General features: G+C 36.2%; 1 protein-coding gene across 6 annotated transcripts in view; it reads left to right on the forward strand.

Moving 5' to 3' along the window:
- LOC131064560 (uncharacterized) overlaps positions 1–24,271 on the forward strand; it is a 52,380-nt gene that overhangs the window by 14,670 nt on the left and 13,439 nt on the right. For all 6 annotated transcript variants that reach the window (XM_057998734.2, XM_057998731.2, XM_057998733.2 and 3 more), the window contains 2 exons: positions 21,785–21,892; positions 22,053–22,331. In XM_057998734.2, the coding sequence (XP_057854717.2) occupies positions 21,785–21,892; positions 22,053–22,331 (387 nt within the window). The remainder of the gene's footprint in view (positions 1–21,784; positions 21,893–22,052; positions 22,332–24,271) is intronic.

Here is a 24,271-nt window from a genome sequence, read left to right on the forward strand (position 1 = left end):
TTTCGATCTTTTTTGAGAATTTGTTAGTTTTAGGAAAATTCTGTTCCTGCAGTTCGAAAACGTAAGGCCCCTTGAAGAAACAGCATTTACAACGACCACTGGTGCTTATCCACACGTAGAGATCCTACAACGAAGAACCTTGAAGTCACCCTGATTGATCCTTTCTCGCGATGTCTTCAGCATTCAGAGGCTTTACTCAAGAGAGGATAAGGTACCCTTGGGTATTTTATTCTGTGTTTGATAGTGTACAAAATACACGTCAACAATGTCCTACCAAATGCTTGGACAAACAGAGTTAGGAAATCATCCGCTTACTTTGAAAGATCCTCAATCCATTTTCCAACCTCCTGATGTGTATTCCTCGCCGCCTCATAGTCAAAGGGGAATCTGTGATTGATTGCAATGGGTGAGACAAAAGCAGGATCCTCTTGCCTTTGGGAATTCATCCCTTCAATATATTCTTTGAGTCTCCTGTTCTCACTCACAAGCATCTCCTTCTTTTCAATAGTCCTATTCAACCACACTTCAATTGCCTTGATCGTATCATCTAACTCCTGGAATTCTTGCTTCTTTGTAGTAGGTCCAAGGTCAATTGTGGTGACCTGATAATCCATAGGAGTGACCACATCTCTGTTCTTATCACCTATCGGACTAGCCACTTGTGCAATACACACACCTGCATCATCTCTAGTAATCTTAGAGAACACCCTAGCCTTCTTCTGTTCCTTTTCCTTGCCAACCTTGGCTAGGAAGTCATCAATATCTTTTGTGGGTTGTGCCTCTATCATCTTCTTCTCCATGCTTCGCAACAAGCAATCAGGAATAGTAAAAATTTCCATCCCGTCCTCGAGGCCCAAGTCCTGATCAAGTCCTCGCAAGGCTGAAATAACATCATCATCCATATCCTTGTCCTTAGTTAAATCTACCACATTGTTGCCCAAGTTGACCTCTAACTGAATTGTAGGAGATCTCGACTGTTCTTCATCATCGTCATGTGGTTCCGTTTGTGCTGTAGCATGTAACTCTTGATTGTTTTTTGTTAGGATTTTTGTATCAGAATCCTATTTGGACTTATTGTCCTTCTCTGTCATATCATTCTCCTTCACAAATGAGGAGCTCATGGTAGGTTGAGGAGTGTTAGACTTGTGTTTCTCTTGCCTTGAATTCTGGCTAGCAATCTCCTTGCCTCTTGCTTGTGATTCTCCATTCATACCTTTCCTTCTCTTGGGAGCCTGACTCTCCTCATCATTATGTGTTCTTGCCTTTCTGATTGTCCTACCATCATCGTTGAGAGATGACTCCTCATTTCTCATTTTATCATAGGTAAAGGTGACCTTCGTTTTTCTTAACTCATTGACTTACTTGTCCACCCATTCCTTGGAGTAATCATTCACTTTTCTCATTAAAACATTCAAGTCTACCAACTCAGGTTGCGTCCAATTGGACAACATGATGGGTTTGTCTTTCTCATTTACATGTTGCGGATGGACATGCTCACCGTCGTCCTGAACCTGATCTGGAATGAAGAAAAAATCACACTTTCTCATTAAGTCCACTGACATATGAGACCACATCTTCTTTCTAACCACAAGCTCACCCATGAGATTAGCCCAATAGCCCTTGATGTCGATTCTGTGTATAAATCTTCCTCCTTTGATCGTTACAATTCTTTGAAATGGATCAAATCGATCTCAGCTCTTATAGGTTTGAAGACGATAGAACTCCAATTCTTCAATAACTGAATTTGTTGCGGCCACAGTGTGGCATACCTCCATCGTCTTTCCAAGTGCAATTGGAAGAGTTATCCCTAATCAGTGCTTCTCCTTTTGGAGAGAATCAAACTCCAAAAGTTGTCGCACTACCTCCAACAAAACCATCTTGTTTGTCAGATTCCTAGGAAGCTTGTATGGTATAAATTAAAATCCCTGAATCCTTAGGTATGTGAAGGTAGGAAATTGGATATACCATGATACGTACTTCTCAATAAGTGCAATTGCCTCCTTGGACGACCATTTGTGGATCCCGCCTTGCAGCAGTCTTGTGATGTACATGGTGAAAGCATCGTTCACCCTTCTGTAATGTTCAATCTTGTGCAGATGGAGTTGCAGATTGAACTTCGCCTCTGTGTATCAATCCTTTGTACACAACATATCTAGCAAGTATGTATACAAGATAGGAAGTCATATTGAATGTCCGCGTTTTCTCGAAACCTCTCAATTGGATGTCAAGGTTATCACTTATGATTTTTTTTTTTAATAAGTAAATAGCTGCAGAGGGGCAGCACCCTTATATTAATCAAAATAGGTGAATACAAGGCCTGGTTCAGTGAGAGCGGCAGGGGGAAAGAACCAGGAAGAAAACCTCCTACCCTAGCTCTATTCCTTATACAAAAAGAACCAGCAATGGAGGCTGGACAAGTACAAAACACCAGCCGACAATCGTTGAAGATAGCAGAACCGGCCAGAGGTCTTTAAACAAAAAACAATAACCAGAAAACAGAGAAATCGGAGAAAGGTGACAACCGGAATCAATGGGAGTCTTTCGAGTCATCATCCACAGGAACACGAGCCGCATCTAGGATTATAGTTCATTCAGTGCCACAGGTGGAATGAGCCGCCGATTCAGCCTTCTCCCTAGGGAGTCGATAGTCATTAGGGAACCACTCCTTGCCAAGCCCAAACCCCCAGTCATTGCCATCAACCAAGTCTCCATTCTCTAGAATACCAAAACCTTCTGCACCCGCTAACCCTTCATCTCAAAGATACTTTTCCCTCCATTCCGACGTGAAGCCATTTTGAATGCTTGCTGCCTTAAGCAGAAATTCAATATTCTTGGTAATGGCAGGCCGGGTTTCTTGAAGAGCATCAAAGTCCAGAGAGCTCACAATCACAAACTTTCTCACCTCCGCCCCGTTGGCCAAGGACATATAATAATTTTGGGGAAGCGATATTCTCAAGTTGCCATCAATATTGTCCAACGTGGCATCAATCTCCCCCACCAGGCGGTGTTTAAACACCATTTGAGTTAAAAGCTTCGCTCTTTGCTTGCTAGTCCCCATGTATATGATCGTTGCAAGGAAAAAAGGTCGGGATATCAGCATTGGCTCTGTACCTGTGATAATACAGGCGCTAGACAAGTAGCACATGTCGATTGAATACACACACGCGTGAAATGATAGAGTCCAATCAACTTCTGATCCAAAGTTCGTGAACTTAATGTCGACCGTCTTTATCCATCAAGTAATTATATGCATATCCAGATAGGATCTAGTCGTAACTAAATATCAATTAAAAGTACACACATGTCCAATTGCCACGGGGCGCAAACCGACACAGACCAATAATGATTGCAGAGAGCCACGACTCGGTGGCAAGTGGAAATCTTAACTGGTGAACACATCAATCGGTCGATCTATCCACCGAAAGCCACGATCATTAGGTTAAGTAAAAAATATAGAGGCAAGCGGGGAGGTAATGCAACTGGTTTGTGCCCCAACCGGTAATTCAATCGAAGAAACTTCTCAATCGGAAGGAGAAATGGAGAATGCAACTGGCAAGTAACTCAACTGGTGAGCACCACCACCAGTGAGATAGTCGAGAGTCCATATCAACCGGTGGAGGCAATACTACAGTACCAACATCGATAGGTTAATCGGAGAAACATATCAGCTGGAAGGAGAAGACAATCAATTGAGTCCACAACCGGCAGTCTCAACCAGAAAGCACCATTACTTGGCAAGATACTCGGACCATATCAACCGGTGGAAGCTCATATGAGAAAATCAAACCAGTCAGAACGACCCAATTAGAGTGCCAAGGGTGGGTCACCATCGGCAATCGCCATTTTAGAGAGTCTGTCAGCCTCTCCATTGCCTTCCCTATAGATGTGGCTAATTCGAAATTCATCAAAGGTGGCTAGCAGCACCAAAATCGGTTGAAGCCACTGGTTAAGGTGCCAACTAGGGGTGTTGTTACAGCGGACCGCATTAACCACATTTAGTGAGTCTCCCTCTAGATGAATTCTCTGCACCCCAAGCTCCATCCCTAGCTGCAGTCCTCTTAGAGCCACTTTGAATTCAGCTTCGTTGTTAGAGCCGCTCTGATTTTTGCCCAATTGATCATTGTTCCTTTTGATATTTCTTCAATAAAATAGTATATCCAATTCTCAAATAGTGCCCTCCCCTGATGTGCTCCCATGGCTCGATTGAGCAAAAATACTAAGTCACTGTACTCCTCTTTGAAGTCTGAACTTAGGAGCCTCTTGGGTAACCTGGAGTGGTGACGCCTCGTCTCGAGGACCCACTCATTGTTCATAATTGTCATACATGTTTCTGCTCTTCTTTCAAATTTTGCTAAGCCTCTTCCTTAGTCATCTCTTGCATGTCCGTGCATCTAGGAATTGCAAACACTTCTCCAATGGACTCCTCAGCTAGGTACACAAGCACTGCTCCCTTAGGTGATTTGATCATTCTGGTTTGAGGATCATAATGCTTTGCACACTCGATTACAAGCTCATTGCATTGGATGGATGGTGGAAAACCAGCCGCATTTTAGATTCCACTCTTCATGATATTAGCTGATAGGGTGGAAGGAAGATGATTCTTCACTCTGAACCTTTTCTGCCTCATCTGCTTCGTGTCCAGGTACTCCATGTTTGTGTCCGTGATCTTCTTCCATCGGGATGATATCAGCGACTCCGGATAGAAGCTCTCTTGGACAACCTTCAATTGATTTTTCCTCACTGATATTCCTGCCTTAGACATGGCACATATATGAAGCTTGAAGTTAATATCATGGTAAAATAATTATGTTAACTTGCTTTCAGAATTTCCTAGGTTCTGAATTTAAATAATTTTGCTACATTTAAAGGTTCAAAATCAGAAATTTCAATGATATGGAACATAAATTCTGAAAAACACATGAATTTTGATGAATATAGGGCACAGAACCCCTCTATAAACCTGATTTTCAGGCTTAAATAAGGTTTGATCACAAAATGTAAGTTTGAGGACACTTCAAACAACTCAGAAAATGAAGTATTTGAAGCCCAAAAGTGAATGTCCAGGTCTGAACACACTCAGAAAATGGTATATTGAAGTCTAATTTTATGAAGACAATGTCTGAATGCGCCCTCCAAATGTCTGAAAATGTCACTTGCAAGGTCTGAGAACACAAGAATAAACTTCACATCAATGGCTGGAAGTGGTCACAGCCATGACGCACCTCCACGCACAAGGTGATTTGCTTCCTTGGACCCCAAAATGACCATGCCTTGGCACAAGCTAGTGGCTGGGAATGTAGTTTCAGTTTGAGAACAATGCTGGGATGTGAAGCTTCAACAATGGCATCTAACACAATGTCGTAGACCCTTCAACAATGGTGCCCAACATACACTTGGTCAAAGTCGCCCCTTCACAAACAATGGCGCATCCAAATACACATAAATCTGTCCACAAATGTGGTGCAGTCAGCCTCACTCAAAATCGCTTTCTTTCGTCCAATGGTGGCGCCACACACAAAATCGCTTCAAATCAGAAATGGCATTTACATGAAATGCTTTGAGATCCCTCCACCAATGGCGCTATCAGGCACTTGGACAAATTGGAACCCTCTAACCAGCAATGGCGCCTCCAATCAGTTTTCAATCAATCACATCAAAGGCATTATAATATCACTTTAATGCTGTCTGGGTTCCTTTATTTATGTTTTCACCTTCCAAGTTCACCACACAAGCAATGTGGGATAAAAAATTTGCCTTATATCAGTCTAGTGAAAAATTGATCAGCATTGGGATTCCACATTCGACATTAAATTCATTACACTTGATCATCAAATGTAATCCCTCTGATCATTAAATAATTGTAGCAAGGCAAAATCATATCATTTGGGGCACACCTATCATTTAAAACTTCACTTGAATTTAATTCCAGCCACCTGGGGGAAAATCGAACCCCATTGGGACAAATAATTTTCATTTAAATTCACCGAATTCGCACATTATAACCTTGAGGGGAAAATCGACCCTTATCTGGACAGTAAAAAATCATCATTTCATTCACTTTGTCCACAAATTCAGCTTCAGGGAAAAAATGTCCTTCGTCTGGACTCCAAAACTTGTCAAAACTCATTAAAATAACCTCTAGGGGAAATTCGAACTCCATCTGGACAACAAAAGTTCATTAAAATTCATCAATTCATCCTAGTGGAAAAATGCACCTCATTGGGACAACACAATCTTGTCCACATTTAACTCCGTCTCGCTCATCTTCTTCCTTTGGTGGAGATTCGAACCTCATTACACTTGATCATCAAATGTAATCCCTCTGATCATTAAATAATTGTAGCAAGGCAAAATCATATCATTTGGGGCACACCTGTCATTTAAAACTTCACTTGAATTTAACTCCAGCCACCTGGGGGAAAATCGAACCCCATTGGGACAAATAATTTTCATTTAAATTCACCGAATTTGCACATTATAACCTTGAGGGGAAAATCGACCCTTATCTGGACAGTAAAAAATCATCATTTCATTCACTTTGTCCACAAATTCAGCTTCACGGAAAAAATGTCCTTCATCTGGACTCCAAAACTTGTCAAAACTCATTAAAATAACCTCTAGGGGAAATTCGAACTCCATCTGGACAACAAAAGTTCATTAAAATTCATCAATTCATCCTAGTGGAAAAATGCACCTCATTGGGACAACACAATCTTGTCCACATTTAACTCCGTCTCGCTCATCTTCTTCCTTTGGTGGAGATTCGAACCTCAGTCTTGTTGATGTGTTTTTTACGCACATGCGAACACATAATAAAATACCTAAAGTATCTATTAGAATATTTAATTATATTTTAGTCACCTATATTTAGTTCCTTGTTTAATGGTCATTTAGCTTTTTAGTTAATTAGCTTTTAAGCTTTATTTAGCATTTAGCTTTTTCTTTTTAGTTAATTAGCTTTTAAGCTTTATTTAGCGTTTAGCTTTTTAGTAGTTCACTTTAAATGACTTGTTCTTAATTTAGAACGTCATCCTTGTAATCTCTTTATATACGCTTGTATATTGTTGAATAGATTATCCGATTATTGAATCATTCATTCAATTTATTTTTCATGGTATCAAAGCGGGTCAATGGGATTCTTTAAAGTTTGGCGAATTTTTTAATAAAAATTCATGGCCTTCTTTCTGGAATATTTTCCAGAATTTTTTTTATTGTTTTTTTATAAAAAAACAATTTTGCTTTTTTGAAGGCTTTTGAGGGTTTCGAGTGTTTCTGGTTCGTGGGCTGGGCAGCAGTTCATGTTTTTTTAGAGTTCTGGAGATTTTCGGGCCTGCAACCTGGAGTTTTTTTTTGCAAATTGAAAATTTTCCTAGGGTTTTTGCAATTTTCGACTAGGGTTTTGACCCTTCAGTTCAAGTTGAAATTTTATTTTGCTTGCAGATTCTTGATGGGTTTTTCGAGACCTCAACTGGGTTGTTGTCATATTTTTCTGGGTGCATCGTTTTCCGAGCCTTGATTTTTGAGCTGTCGGATTTGTATTCTGATTTTAGATTCTTGGTGGGTTTTTCGAGAGTTTTTTGGGTTGATCTCAGATTTTTCTGGTTGCCTCGTTTTCTGTGCCTCGAATTTTGTTCCAGCAATTTAAAAATAGTTCACAATTTCTGCTATTTCTGTGCATGTTGGGATTTTTGCTGTTTTTTTGGGCACCATTTATGCTGTTTTAAGTTTGCAGAAATTTTTTAATTTCTGGGTTTCTTCCAAACCTCGAAATTTGCACCTTAGAATTCGTGCCAAAATCCTCCTCCAGGGTTTCAGATTTTTTGTGCAGTTGCTTCTATTTTGAATTTTAATCAAAATCTTCCGTCTCATTCTTTGTGCCTTCACTAGGTTGACCACATTCAACCTCAGTTTCTGTGATGGCATCTTTGACCAACATCATGTTGGAACACAGACAGAAGTTCAACAACTGCCACAACACCTGGAAACAATGCATGTTCACGATATCTGAATATCATTGCCTTGATCAGATTGATTTAGGCCAGACCTCGTCTTACAGGTCCTAGGGTTTTCACGATTTTTTCCTGAAAAATTGTCTGTCAATTTTCTGATTTTTTCCACAAAAAATCATGGGAGGGTTTTCATGATTTTTTCCTCAAAAATTGTTCGCAGGGTTTATAATTTTCCCTTTAAACTTATCTCATTTGTAATCCGCAATATTCGCGTAAGATTTTAGTTATTTGGGTTTTACCCTTTTTTTCCACAAAAACGGTGATTTGTAACCTCAAATTTCTTGGTTTTTTGTTTTTCTCCTCAAAATCGTAAATTCTCTTTTCGAGGGTTCCTATTTCAGGGTTTGACGGTTTTTTCCTCAAAATCGTGCTTTGTTGCAGTTAGTTTGGGTTGCACCTGCCAGGGCAAACATCTGCAACTGTGGTATCTTGCAGTCAGTTGTGGAGTTGATACTCTTCTGCAAAAGGGTTTGCCGATTTTCCTCAAAATCATGGTTTCAGTTTTCAGTTTGGTTACCCAACGTTAGGTTGGATGGATTCTGGTATTCTTGGTCATTAACACTTTTCAGATCCAGGGAGGGTCTCCACTGCAGCAGAGTGTTCTTTTCATTTGTGATCAAAAGACCTGCAGTGTCTTTTGTAGGGTAGTTAGTAGATAGAATGACCATTAAGGGAGGGTATTAGAATATTTAATTATATTTTAGTCACCTATATTTAGTTCCTTGTTTAATGGTCATTTAGCTTTTTAGTTAATTAGCTTTTAAGCTTTATTTAGCATTTAGCTTTTTCTTTTTAGTTAATTAGCTTTATTTAGCGTTTAGCTTTTTAGTAGTTCACTTTAAACGACTTGTTCTTAATTTAGAACGTCGTCCTTGTAATCTCTTTATATATGCTTGTATATTGTTGAATAGATTATCCGATTATTGAATCATTCATTCAATTTATTTTTCAGTATCTTATCCTCTCTTGAACAAAATCTCTCAAATGCTGAAGATTAGCTTAAGGATCACTTGAAAAGACTCCAAGGTTCATGAATGTAGGGTCACTATGTGTGGATAAGTTCAGTGGTTTGATGTGATTATGATGGAATCACAAGGGGACTTACATTCGAATGCCTGAATGCTTGATTTGCTGGAACTCGATCATCTTATGTTACTATATGGTGATGCTCTTTGCCCTAAACTAGCTTGATTTTGAAAAAATGGCAAAAGTTAAAGGGTTGAGAAGATATATTCTAGGCCTAGAATGTAAGAACATGGATGGATGACTATATGGAACCCTACTGAGCGAGGTCTCACCATCAACTTGAACAATTTGACACAAGATTAGTGCAATCTTCTAAGGGGATTCCAAAGATGTTCAAATCAATACCATCAAACATTGATCACCATTCAAGTTAATGCATAAGCAATGAGTGTAGAACGATTCAAAGTTAAGCTCATATCATTCCAGTTGACCACACAAGGCACACATACAATCAACAAGAGGCTTGTGGTATGGATTAAATGGATTCCACACAAATACATTCAACATATTCCTCCACTCAATCTAATAAACATGAAAGTAAATTGAGAAACAAAGACCATGCGAGTCGTTGAAATAACAAATCAAATTCACCATAACTTCAATGAAATCACTTGTTCTTTACAACAAGGTTTGGCAACAATCTTTGCCTTCTCCTAATCTAATTTCTATTCCAATTGTTATTCTATTCTAATCACTATTAGCTAACTATTCGCTATTAACCAACTATTAACCTTTACAAATGAAGAGCTTGAGCCTTTTATAGAGAGCTCATTTACAATTAACGGTCAGGATTGATTCTCCATCAATGGCCAAGATTTTACAGTGAAACCCTAATTAGGGTTTGTTACAACAAACTCTCCTTAGCCAATGGGAAAATTACATCCAATGAGTGTGGTCCAATAGATGTTGAGGGTAGGTACGTCGGAATTCGTGCATCCATGTATGAACCAGGTGCATTGCATCTAGACATGTTGATGTGGACCTTTCTGATTGGAGGAATAGTGATTGGGATGCCACCTCAATCATGCACCTGTGCTTGGTCAAAGAACGTTGAACAATATCTCTTGATACTTAACATTATCCAATTTGCTCAATGTAATGATGATAAGCATACTTTGATTAACTCTTCTGAAACTATCTGCTTCTTTAATCATGTATATTGTGTGATGACCTTGATTGTTCTTCCCTTGTTCTTGATACATTTGATGAATGGTGCACCTGGTTGAATGTAACTCTTCAATGTATTGACTTCGATTCTTGGATTCCCAAAGGGAATGCAAGATTGTCAAACATTCTTCCATCATGTATGTTATCCTTCCTTCATGCTCTAGTGTTTGCTGATGAAGTTTCCTCTTGATCTCGCATAGTGGTGATAAGGAGCATTTGTAATGGTCAAGTCATTCCTTCAATCCTTGCTTGTATATCTTGCCTTATGATGGTTGTATGATCTCCCCTTTGCCATCTTATGATCTCTCCATGTCAATGTGATAGAATGAGAACCTTGAAGATATCCTGCTCTACTGCTTGCAGGTGTTTAGCACTTTGAGTCTTCTTTGTGCACCTGAGGTGTTCTTGATGCTGATGAAGCTTCTTGAAGAGGTCTTCCTTGTATCTTGACCTTGGTGCTGAAATTCTCTCCTTGAGATCCTTGTTCCAATCTTCCTTTAACCTGGCCCATTTGATCTCTTTCTTTACCTCCTGCAAAATGAACAATTGCACATCAAACACACATGATATACAGCTTGATCTAATCTTTTTGATTTTTTGATGATTTCTTTCTAAATCTGATCAAAGTACTGACAATAATCAATGAATTCACTGTGTGGAAGGCAAACTTAATGTCCTAGGGCAAATCTGGGCTGTCTAATGATGAAATCTGCTGGTTGATAGGTCTCTTAACTGGGCCAATTCGCTCCAACCTGATGCTCCAATTATAAATTTGCCTTCTCAAAACATCAGACCTGCTCCTTTAATGATTGAAATTATCTTCTTTGATTACCAGGTCTGCACCTTCAATGTCCAATTTCGCCCTTGTGCTGGAGCAATTAGCCTATATTCTGATGAAATTCGCTTGTGTGTTGACAAAATTTGATGCCTAGCTGAAGAAATTCGCTAAATCTGCTCCCAAATTCGCATTTGGAGAGAAGAAAATGTTTAAGTTGATGGTTAAAATGAATGTTCTAACTTCTCCTTTATAGGCGCCTAGGGTAAAGGTCATGTCTTTTGGGTATAAGGCCGACTTAATCTAAAAATAAAATAACAAATTGTCTTCCTCATGCTGGCCGACTTGACACATTAGAGTTCTTTTAGCAATTCGAATTTTAAATTGATCTTGGTGCCAAAATGTTTGCTTTTGATGAATTTCACTTTGTGTCCTTTGCAAGGTACACACATGATTCGCTCCATGCCTTAGCAAGGACAAGGTCAAGGTAAATAGTTTGCTCCATTTCCTTAGCAAGGAAATGACCTAAAATGAAAATCGCTCTTGAACCTTAGTAAGGTACACGACCATGAAAAAAATTCGCTCTATGTCCCTTGGAAGGACAAGGTCAAAGGAAAAAACTCGCTCCATGTCCTTAGCAAGGACAAGACTCTTGATAAGAATTTTGCTCTACGTCCTTAGCAAGGACAGGACCTAAAAATAAAATTTGCTCTGTGTTCTTTCCAAGGACATGACTTGTAAACAAAAATCGCTCTATGTCCTTTCTAAGGGATGTGACCTTGAATTGAAATTCACTCCAAGACCTTCGGGAGGTACATCAATTGGAAATAATTCGCTCTAGGACCTTGATAGGGACATGATGAAATTCGCTCTCTGACCTTGGCAAGGACAATACCTAAAATAAAATTTGCTCTCTGTCCTTTGGAAGGTACGCACATGATTCTAGACAAAGCTCACTCTAAGACTTCTCCAAGGTACACATATTAGGATTCCACATGATTATGCAATTTTGTGCTCAATTTGTATTCAAGTTAATCAAATTTAGTAGAAAAAACTTTTGTACTCATTTATGGACTCGGTGGATGTATTTTGTCATTGAATTTTGCAAAAAAAAAAAACAAAAAAAACAAAAAGAAAAGTGTGTTTAAATAAATTTAAGCAATTTTTGAAGTTGCCAAGTTGTCTGAGTTTGTGAACTATGAGTTTTAATACATAGACATATTTATAATCCTTATACAATATTAATAAAGTTAATTAGTTAATAGATAATAGAATAATAAAATTATAAATAAAGTTAATTTTAATATATGATTAACTTTAAAATTTATTTAATAATAATTCAAGAAAATGCAGCTTTTCACCCTGATATTTGAGCAGATCAGGGATACTAAATAACTTTAGTTTTAAGAATTGATGTCTTGCTGTGTTTTGAAGCTCTTCCCTTTTCGTTGAGATTGGACCCTTGATCTCGAGCTGCTTTCAGCACATAACTATAGTTGCTCAGGGATTGAGAAAGAAATTGTGTTTTGCTACTTGACTGTATTTTCATTGTAAGTGACTAAAATTCATTGAAGGAGAAAGAAGCGTAGGAGCAACTGCTTCAAGCCTTCAATAAGTGCCAACGCGGGGTACAAAATTTTCACACCTCACAAGAAGTGCCCTTTTTGAGCCTCATTAATTGCTTTCCCCATATGTTGCCAATATTGTGACTGAACAACATTAAGTGCCAGTCCATTCGTATAGAGACATTTCACTATGTGTTGATCGATAATCACTCGAGATACATTTTGAAATGCCATTTGCAACAGTTCCTTTGATCTCTTGTGTGTAGGCCCATAAGTTGCTCTTCAAGTGTGGACAAAAATGTGTGGCTCTTTGTTAGTTGAAGATTAGGAGGTGTTAGAGGGGCCTTCATCCATCAAGATCCTTTCTTTAACAAAGGATGATGTGATTTGTGTCAAGCTGCTTGAGCCGCTTTTTCTTGTCATTAATATATGCCAAGACTTCTGATTCTGGAATGCCATCACCATCTTTGCCTAGGGAAAATTTGATGCCTTGTTCAAGAATCTTGCACAAATGGCCTTTCACTTGACTGTATGAGCTCGCATATCTAACATTACATTCACCACAAATCCAAATATAACTTTAACCACCTGGAAGTTGTTGTACCATTTCAACATATTTCCAAAGGGGAGAGCTTGGGTCTTTTTTGAAGTGGGGTTGGCTCATGGAGCTAGAACCAGATGCCATAAACAACACATTCGAAGAATTGAAACAAAAGAAAGCAAAAAAAAATATATATACAACTTAATTCATTTGTTGTATATTCCTAGAAGAATGAAAACTAAACAAAACAAGATAGTTCATTTGCAAAAAAAATGTAGGAAAAAAAACCTACCTCTTTTGAAGACATCTTTCTCTATGATCTGGTTGACAACAATGAATTCTTGTAAATGCGTAGGAAGAACAAACCAAGCAGTTCAGAATGTTCACCGATCAATCTTCAATTCTATTCATGCAATGACAGGCAAGAAAAAAAGTTCAGCAATGATGAATAATATTTTTGTTTCTCATTCATAATATGAGAAATGAGTCTGGTTTTTTCTCTTAGATGTCTTCTATACCACTTTGTAGGGTTGGGGAGAGGTTGGGGGAGGCTGAATTGCACTTTTTGGTGTAAAAAAAGTCAAATTTAAAAAAGGTGGCAAAATTTACTAGTTGGCCTTGGGTTTGCTTGGGACAAACCCACAAGCCAACAAATGGGCCCTAGATGGTCCTGTAGGCCTACCGGGTTTGGACCCGAACTTGGGACCTCTAGGGAGCAGATTGGTAATGTTGTTTGGACCTAGAAAAGATTGTTCTATCCCTTGATTTTGCCTATTAGGATTGTATCCACCTTGGTGGTTTTTTTGGTGTTTCAATTATGATTATTTGTTTTTAAAGCCTATTTAAACCTTGTTTAAAGATGTTGCAAATGATTCAAATAAGTCATCTTTAGTAAAATGTATCATTGTTTCACATATTGGTGGAATTATTCCCTCGATTTTAGGTTGTTGATAATAAAGAGGGCCATTGGATTCAATATTCATAGAAAAGTCTAGATTCCTTTTTATTAATCAAGGAAAGATACTATCTAGTGCGAGTTGTAATTGTAAAATTTTGAACAATGGGCTATGATGGAATTCAATATTCGTGTTTTGAACAAACGTTGAGAAGTAAATTAAGGAATGTATTTTGTATCTAACAACAAATTACAAAGAAGTCCAGTGTTCCATGGGGATGTATCCAAGACTTGGGGACTTGGGGGAAACATCTGCCCAGAACACCACCACTTCTGCCACCTCTGCCACCTCTGTTGAGGACGTCACTAGGTCACTTGCTATATGTCACATGCCATTACATACTGATTGCACCCTTTAACATTGTGAAAACTAGTTGGCCTTTCATGGGGCACTCACAGAGATGTTATATTGCAGATTTTGCCTTGAAGATTTCCATTCACCTCTATTTTTATATCAGCACCAGCCCCCCACCACTGCTCTGCCATCGTCCCCTTGTTGTCCCCTCACCGTCCCCAAATTTAGGCCCTTGGTCCCCCAACTCATCCCCGCATCCTTATGTCAGGAATCTCTGTGCAACTATGCAAAGAACTAATCCTACTTAATTTTTTATAATTTTATAAAAAATGTAAGTTAAAAAAAATTCTGAAATGTGTAGAGCAAATTAATGGAAAAACATAAAATTCCAATAACTTGCACAAAACTTATAATAAATCTCTTATTTTTCCAAGCATGTATTTTATGTATATCTCTAAACCTATAAAAAATTAGGTCGAAATTCACAATGGTTTAAAAGTTATGGCAGAAACAAAATTGTGGGGCCAAATCATTATAGCCTTGATACCACTTGTTATATATTTCTTGGGAATAATTGCAAAAACTAAAATAAAAAAATAATAGATCACTTTGAGGTGGTGACCTCCAATAAATAGATAATAACATATGAATCTAGCATTTTGAAGTTTTAAGATATTTTGGGAGAGACTTATCCTCCACCTCCACTAAACAGAATATAATATATGAATATAGAAAATTTTGAAGTTATGATATTTTTGAATAGACCCATCCTCCTTATTAATAGGCTTAACTATGTAGGCCAAACCTCTCTTAATTAAGAGTGTTTAGGTTACTAACTGTGTAGGGTTACATCCCCTCATCTTAATTAAGAGGGTTTAGGGTTTAGGTCAAATACATAAGTAGTTTAGTAGCATTGCCTTTTCACGATTCAATAAGTGAGGAGAATGTTGAGAGGGTGGGAGAGTTCATTATCAAATTGAATAGCAGAAGTTCATCACTTCACAAAAGAAGAATAGCAGGGTCTGCTGTCCTATATGCCATCATAAATGCTTCACCTTATTATATTTAGAAAGAGAAAATATCAGGGACCTAACACTGCTCTACTTATAACTATTAATTTCCTCTTGGAAGTTAGTTCGATTGTGCAATAGTTGAAATATTTAGGAAAAATGAACACAAAATTCTGGACACTTTTACCAGAGAACCTCCAAAATGGAGGAGCCTGCTGGTAGGTGCCAATAACACGTCTCTACCAGATTATTCATTATATTGTTTGGAAAATTGACTACAAAGAGAGGACTATATCTTTAGAGCTGTTTTTGTTCTATGTCAAGCGTATTGGAATTGAGATTTTACTTTTGTTGGAAGCTTACAAATGTGTTTCTAAACTCCTAGAACTCTTCTTTTGACTCTCCAATGCTTAGTTGAGGTTGTTTGGAAGTCTTCCTGTATGCTGGAAGCTTTCTTTGGGGATCTGTAGTGCCAAAGGTTGTGTCTATTCATTTTGATTTCCCTGTTGTTGTTTGAGCCATATCAAAACTGCTGGTTTCTGTCAGTTAAATTGTCCTGGTGGTCAGAAGATATCCCAGGTTTACAAGACCGTGCCAGTGGTTACACAATCTGCACTGGTGATTACAAAATTGCTACTTGACCCTTGTTTTTTACTATTTTCACTTAAATTTTGGGAAAAAGATTTCAATTCTTGTTCCTTACATTTTCTAGATTCTTTATGGAACAATAGTCTATTATATTTAGTGCTTGACTTGAGTGCTTGTAACATATTTCAGATGCATGTTCCCCTGTGCATAGCTGTCTTTGAAGATGAATCTGGAAACAAAAGATTAATTTCATTGTACTCGTCGTCAAGACATTTTTCTCAAGATGAAAGCTTTATGTTGTTAGTAGTGACTTCAAATATTATTATATTTAAGCTTTGATTGTTGACAAAGCTGCCATATTTACTGTTATTTCATTCATGCATGTTGCCTTCAAACAATTTTGTACAATTGTGGACCTTGGTTGATTTCTCGTGGTAAAAATGGTTTGATTATTTTCTGATTCTAAGTTGTCCTCTAATTTGATTTGTTGATGTAACTTTGATAGGTGTTGCTTTTTCAATTCTGTCTTGATCGAGGTACACTGTTTTTATTGAAAATTTGTTGTCTTTGGAAATGTACTTTTGTGGGCAGTATTTCTGGTTGTGATATTGGTATTTATATTTGTTGAAAGAAGTTAATGAATAAGGTCACCCCATTATTTGATTCCAGGCTGCCTTCAATGGTTAGTTATCCATTCCGTGATATTGCAGGCTGGACAAAATTTAGAGTTTGTCACCACAATATTTGATTCCAGTGCTGCCTTCAGTGGTTTGTTATCCATTCCGTGATATTGCAGCTTGGACCAAATTTAGAGTTTCCTTCAGTTTATAATGGGGTTGTGAGCATGGTGGGTTATGTACTTCCCAACAGCTATCTGATTGTCATTTCTTTGTCTTGTGTAAGCTTCTCTGCGAAGCTTGATTTCCAGCTGCCATTCTACCCCTTCTCTCAAGTCCTTGCCCCTGCTCCTTGTACATTTCTCTTTCATTTACATTGATGCTGGGTAGTCCATTGATTGCGTTCTCTGAATTTCCCAACTCATATTTTGTTGCAAATTACATATCTACTGTTACATTGAAGTTTATGGATTCAACATTCTAGATCATCTCATCCTCATCATTATTGGCATATAGACCAGTGATATGATGAACATGAATATTTTCATTGAAGTATCTGTGTTGTCCAAACCAAAAGCAATAATCGGCATTGAGTTGCGATTAGTCGCGAATAATCATGGATCACCAGGTTTGTCGATTTTTCCCCATATAAATTGCAAGAAGTCGTTGACTAATACTCAACGATTTTGGCCGATTAATCGCGACTAAAACCCTGTAAAATCGCATTTAAATCGCGTCTAAAAATCGCAAAAATTGGCCGGCGAAAAAACTGACAAATCCTAATGCAACCTGCGAAAATAGGTTGATTTCGGGTAGGGTTAGGGTTCTAATAAACCGGTGCAATGACCTCGAGATATCGTGTTCTTCCTTGCGGGGAATAAATTAGCTTTCCCCGCTTAGCCTTATTTTTGGTCTTTTAATAAAACTAAAATGTTGAATGCTTCCTTTCGGTCATTTATTTTTTTAAATTTTTGAGCCATTACTATGTTGTTAACTTCTACGAAACTGTAAATGACATTCTATATTCCTGAAAATTAAAAAAATTAAAACCTTAGTCGTGTCATATTATCCAAAATTTAAAATTCAAACTATGACATATAATTGCCAGATTATAAACTTCTAATATTTATTGAAAAATTTATTAGCGACAATTCTTACATATATTTTTAATATATAATTTAAAATAATTTCATTAAAAAAATAATAAATTAATGCTAAAATTTAAATTATTATATATTATATTAGTATGTCGTTAATAATTATATAATTTAATAAAATTATAAATTAAAAAACTATATATATATATAATTTTAATTTTTAATGTACATATTATTTAGTTTTTAAACATATAATTAATATATATTTATGATTTTTATATGTTTTTCGATTGGGCTACATGTCCTGTCCCTCAAAACAAATTGATCGCACCCATCTACATGATTCCAATTTGGCAACATAGTTATATATCTATGTTATGGAAATTATAATTTATTTATTTTTAATAGTTTTTATCTTTTTTCTAAATTTTTTTACATTTTTTTAAATATGATTTTTTCCCCATTTTTCAAAAAATCTTGGTACTTTTCGATTTGCCATTTATTTCCCAAACGATTTTTGCTCTATGATTTATAGTATAATAACTAACTTTTTATATTATATTTTTAATTCAAATTAACATATATTAATATTATATAATATATAATCTTTTAATTAATAATTATTATTTCTTATTATATTATTAATTTATTAAATTGTAATTCTTGTTTTTAGGTTGTACAAATGTATAAATGTTTTTTGTACAAATGTACCCAAACACACCCAACCAAAGTGACAACTTCGTTTTATTTGCTTATAATATTTCTATACTATGGAAATGCCCTTAAATACAAAAAAAAATAGTTTTTTATTGTTTTTCTTCAATTTTTTTACAATTTTTTGTAGATCCGATTTTTTGCCCATTTTTTCAAAAAAGCTTATACTTTTGGTTTGCTGATTAATTCCCCAAACGATTAATGCTTCTTTGGTCCAAACCAATGACACCTCTATATTCGCCATGCATAGATATTATTTTTTTCTCATTTAATGGAAGAAACATTACATATTTGCATCCAGGGAACTTGAGATTCTTAGTGCCCTTCTGCATTGCCCTAAGACATTTAGCAACCTCTGCCTCAAATGTGTTACAATGCAGCTTTCTAGACGTAGTCTTTAAAGTGGTCTTCATCAACTGCTTGTTGCCTTTGCGGGCTTTATTTCCCACAGGTCTATTTTTACTTGATCTTGGATTATTCTGTTTGAGTTTATCCAGTCGGGTAATTTATCTCATAGCTTGCAAACTCTGTGAGCACTCTCCGTTTTTACTAGTTTAACTCTTGAGTTTTTAGAGACACAGGAAAATGCAGGTAACAATGCCAATGTGGGTAAAGCTGGTTAAAACACATTTTTTATTTTTCTTGCTATAAAACCATGCAATTTTTCTTTTGAGATGCCATTTTTTAATCTAAGACAGTTTGTAATTGAATTTTGCAAAAAAGTTATGTTTTTGTAAGAAGCTTTAAGTTTTTGTACTTTCTAGGTTTGCTGAGTTGAAAATTTTGGGTTTGCTGAGTCTGAGTTTGTGAACTATGATTTACCCATATAGGCTCACATATGTTTTTTAGAATTTGTCATGGAAAGGATTTTGGCTTGTGTTTAATGTTTACATTTCTTTATTGTTTTCATGTCTGGTCCAAGAGTACTTGTGGCATCGGATCTATCTTGTGATGCCTTTGTTGTTTATCTGTTTCAGGCAAGTCAAGCTTAGGTCCTTTCTAAATCACAGCACATGAAAAGTACACAAATTCATCTAGATTGATCTTGTCATTGTTTTGTTATTTTGGGTAATTATTAATTAATAAATAATAACCTTTATATGAAAGTTTGGGGTTTTGTTTGGGAATAAAACACATCATGACAACAGAAATGTACAATGTGATGATTACTGCATTCGAGGCGTGAAGCCCTAATAGAGAACATTCAAGGACCGTACTCAAGAACTTCAATTAAGTTGAGAAAAATGCTTGTTGATTAATGATTTAGTTTATGACAGGAAAGGGATATAGAATTTGATTGAGAGGTTGAAGTTCGTTGAAAATGCTTGGTATCTAACATTATGCTATATTTTAGAATCATGTTATACTTGGAAAGTCTTGATGCAAGTTTTAGGAACCCCCTGTAGAAGCTTTAGCTGGTTGTACTTTACAGTATCATCTAGTGTTTCTGGTCATCATTCAGTATCAAACATGTTAATTTCATTACCTAATTCTCAATGGATTTGTCTCTCACAATGAACTTGTTTGGTTCTGTTATGGACAAATTGACGATTTTAAACAATGAGAAAGTTGTGCATGCAAAGTGCTTGTCATCTGACATCATAATTCTGAATAGGTGTAATGGTTTTGTATAACACAGGCAATTATCTATATACCATCCTATCACAGACTCTGACAATGTGAAACTGACTATTTGACTATTTGTTTCTGCTTGAATGTTGGACCTGGAAATCATGCGTTGCTATTGTGATTAATCCTGGGGAAACATGTTGGAGTTTGTTTCCTGTTTTTTCGTGCCAGCTAAAATTGGAAGTGCCATTAAATGTGCAAGCTTCCTTGATAAAAGGGTGTTGGTACCCATTTCAAGATTTGGATTTCATGTTTTTTATGGGAACCAGATTTTAACTGCATTGCCCATATTCCCATTCGCTTTGTTTATTGCTCCATCTTTTTTTATTTAACTATTTATATATTAATGCATATAAATTCAGAGTCTATTGTTGTCACGACCCTAAGATGCTTGTTTCTTAGAGAAAGGGACAATATCTATGCTAGTATATTTCTTTTTTCTCTGTCAACATTCACTCTATAAATGAGACATATAGCAGCATTACGCATGTCATATAAGACAACCGTTACAATTGTTGGGATTGTTAATGTTTGTAACTTCAGTAGATATTGTTTCCTGCCGTGGCTGTGGAATTCTCTTTATTTTGCTGCATCTCTGCTCACTTCATAAAATTTGAGCTCTATATTCGCTGTGACTTTACTGAAAGTGTTTCAGTTCTTTTGTATTGATTAGCACTCTTCTTGCAATTGATTTTTGCACGTATGGTATCCTCCTTGTATTTCTTACGCGAAGAAGTTCTTTCTCGTCTTCATCTGTGAGCTCCATCGGTGTAAGGTTCACGTGTGTCATTGCCTTGGTGTCTCTTGTCGGTGCGGGAGGAGTTTCAAGTTGTTTTGTAACTGTCACCAAATTCTTGATGTCTTTGCTTTCCGTCTTCCGTCCTCTCATGATATATTGTTTCGTGCTCCTGTTTTATTTTTGCGTGTATTGTAACAGGTTGTTCGGAGAGTGCAGAGTAATTCTCAAGCAAGGCAATTTTATTATATGCTTTCAGTAATCTTGTAGTTTTCAATCTTTCAGTATTATCCTTCTATGTTCAATTGATATGTGATCTCATGATTCTCATCTTATTGTAGAGAGGACATATTCTGAATGTAAGATAGAAGTTATCATTGATTGTTAAAGTGATAACAACCATTGCTTGTTAGACTTAAAAGCATTGTATCAGATTCATATTGATAATAAAATTCAATTTCGGTGTGGCTGGGTTTTTCACCCTCAGGTGGAGGGTTTTCCTAGGATAAATCTTTGTCTCTTGTTTTGTATTTTCAGATTCTGAATTTTTATCTTTCTGGTTCTAATTTAACAGGGATTCGGTAACAATCATTATTATTGTGTATCAGGACTTTGAATTAGAATGCAGTTATCACAGATTTGTGCCATAAACTTTTCTTCTATAGTAAAATATTTCCCATATTACACAACCAAGTAAACATCTCAAATGATGTTTTATTTGATTTGGACTGGTAAACATTGATTTTGAATGCCATATTGATATTGGTGATTATAACATAATTTCATGTTGTAGGTCTATTACAAGAGTCTTTCTGAGCTTTACAAGTGGAAATTGTTATAAAAAAGTTAAAATTCTCTTGGCTGGCTATCACATTTTATTTCTGGTTGTATATTATAACACATTCCATTCTTTCTCAATTATTTTGTTTGACAAAGTTTTTCCATGGATTCTTGTTATTGGCACTTCTACTTTGTGGTATCATTTTTTCCTTATTCATGTTCACATTCTTGTCTAAATTGTTCCCATTAGATCATTGATAATGTGTTTTATTTTCTGCAGGAGCATTTATTTATTGTGTGTGAACTTCTGAAGGCAAACTTGTATGAGTTCCACAAGTTCAATAGAGAGTCTGGAGGAGAGGTCTATTTCACCATGCCAAGATTACAGGTTGGTTTGTTAAAGAAATTGTGAGTTGATTTTTATCAAGTCGTTTCAAAATATATCATAGATATTTTTTTGCTTTTCACTGGATACTTAGTATATAAGTTGCTTACCTTACATTAGTTGATAACCTTTTGGTTTTAATGCATTTTTTCTTGTCATGCAGTCAATAACAATTCAATGTCTGGAGGCATTACATTTTTTGCACACACTTGGCCTCATTCATTGTGATTTAAAACCAGAGAACATTCTGGTTAAAAGTTACAGTAGGTGCGAGGTGAAGGTTATAGATCTTGGCAGCAGTTGCTTCCAAACAGATCATCTTTGCTCATATGTGCAGTCTCGTTCGTACCGTGCACCTGAAGTTATATTAGGCCTTCCTTATGACAAAAAGATTGACATCTGGTCACTTGGTTGCATTCTTGCTGAGCTTTGCTCTGGCAATGTAAGATATTGCTACCCTTATTCTTTGTTTATTTTTCAGAAAGCTTACAGTCAGAAAACATAGAAAATGTTATAATATCGATGTTATGGAATTTTAATGACTTTATGTTTCTCTTGTTAGTGGATTTATTATAATTTAGTGATTTTTTCTATCAGACCAATGAAGCAGAAATAATGATCACCAGTAATTTTTCCAAAACTTGGCTTATTTTTCAAGGTCTAATAATTCACATTTTAGTTGCAATTAAATCAGTAAAAATAGGAATAAATCAGGAATCACGTTTTTATTGCGATTTGCTCAAAAAAATTGTGACTTTTGTGAAAAAATTAATAAAGATCTGCAGTTTTTTCTCTATTTAATATTTTTTGTGTTATTTTAGTTTTTCAAAATTTTCTATGGTAATAAAAAAATCTGGATTTTGTTTTGGTAATTTATTCCCCAGAAAGATGTTTTGCTACTTCGTATCAGATCACACCTTTGTTGATTTGCATCTTGCCTCAAAATGCTTTTCATGTTAGCATTTTTTGTTTCTATTTTCTACTCTCTTACAAATTGGCTTGCATCATGCGTTGATATGTAAAATGGTATTGGTGTTCTATGCAATAGAGCAGGAATATATTTTCCTTGTTCAAACTAGTGGTCTTGGAATACATCAGTTGTTATGTTTTTAATCTCAGCAGAAATATGTCTTGTCTTAATTTGATAAGACCACCTGTAGCTATCATAATATATTATAATTTAATCTGGGAGAATTTGGACTTAATCTAATGCTGTTAGTTCTCTATTTAGAGAGACCATTGGACTGCATATGCTATTATCTTATCATATTGGCTATATCAAAAATAAATATTCAGTGCTTGTTTGATCTATCATGTGTTATGAATAAATAATTATATTAGACATCTTTTACAACAATCTTTATTTTGAGTTCTAGAGACTTTTACAAACTAGTGCATGAATTCCAGAGCAGTATACCCAGACATTTAATGACTAGCATCTCTGTGCCTTGGAACTTAGCTATCGAGAATTCCTCTCGTCCATGATAGTTCTTGTATCTTTTCTAACTTGGGAAACTTTCAAGGCTTCTCTGTTGAATTTCAAGAGTGTGCCTTGGTTACTGCCTTTTTCCAACTCTTACTTCCTAAAACAGATGAAATTTCAAATATCTATTCAAAATTTCGTAATTCTAGTCTTATACAAATTGCAAACATACAGGGAAGATATTTCTGAAGGTAAAGGGAGAAATGAAAGTTATAAACTCTATTTGTTTGCATGTGCATTATTATAGCTTTGTTGGTTGAGGTCACCGACTTCTGTTGCTGAATGTTTGGAACAGTGTGCCTTAAATACAGAAAAAGAATTGAATGAATATTGGATACAGAATAAGCTTAATAGAATGTGTGAACCAAGAGATTACGTTGCATATACAATTTGAGGTGATGGCACACAGCACATATGCATTTAAGCTGTATATCTTTCATGCTGTTAGTTTGCTATTTCAAGAGGTCTTTGGATTTTACAACCTTGCTGTTCCCAATGCGTTTAAGACCTTACAACAGTCCTATGAACACCCTTCCATGCACATTGTCACTGAGTAGCCTTCTAGATTTTGAAGCACTAGAAATTGCAATCTTTTATCTACCAACATAAGAATTCACAAATAAATGTCTACTTTTTGACCAAAGCTTCTGCTGATTTTTGCGCAATAAATGGCATCCCTCATTTATAAATTGGGACGACCAAAAATCATAGCACTTACATTTGACAACACAGCATCAACCTCTAGCACATCCTTGTTCTCTGTATGTAAACCAAACACCAATTTGCATTACTTTGTTACCTTCAAATCTACTCCATGTTGCAACCACCACAAAGAGTATGGGAGTTGGTAATTCACAACCTCCAATTCCGTCTCACTAATAGCTTGGAAGAAAAAAAAA

Source organism: Cryptomeria japonica, chromosome 8 (genome assembly GCF_030272615.1).
Source record: "Cryptomeria japonica chromosome 8, Sugi_1.0, whole genome shotgun sequence".
In the NCBI taxonomy this organism is placed as follows: Eukaryota; Viridiplantae; Streptophyta; class Pinopsida; order Cupressales; family Cupressaceae; genus Cryptomeria; species Cryptomeria japonica.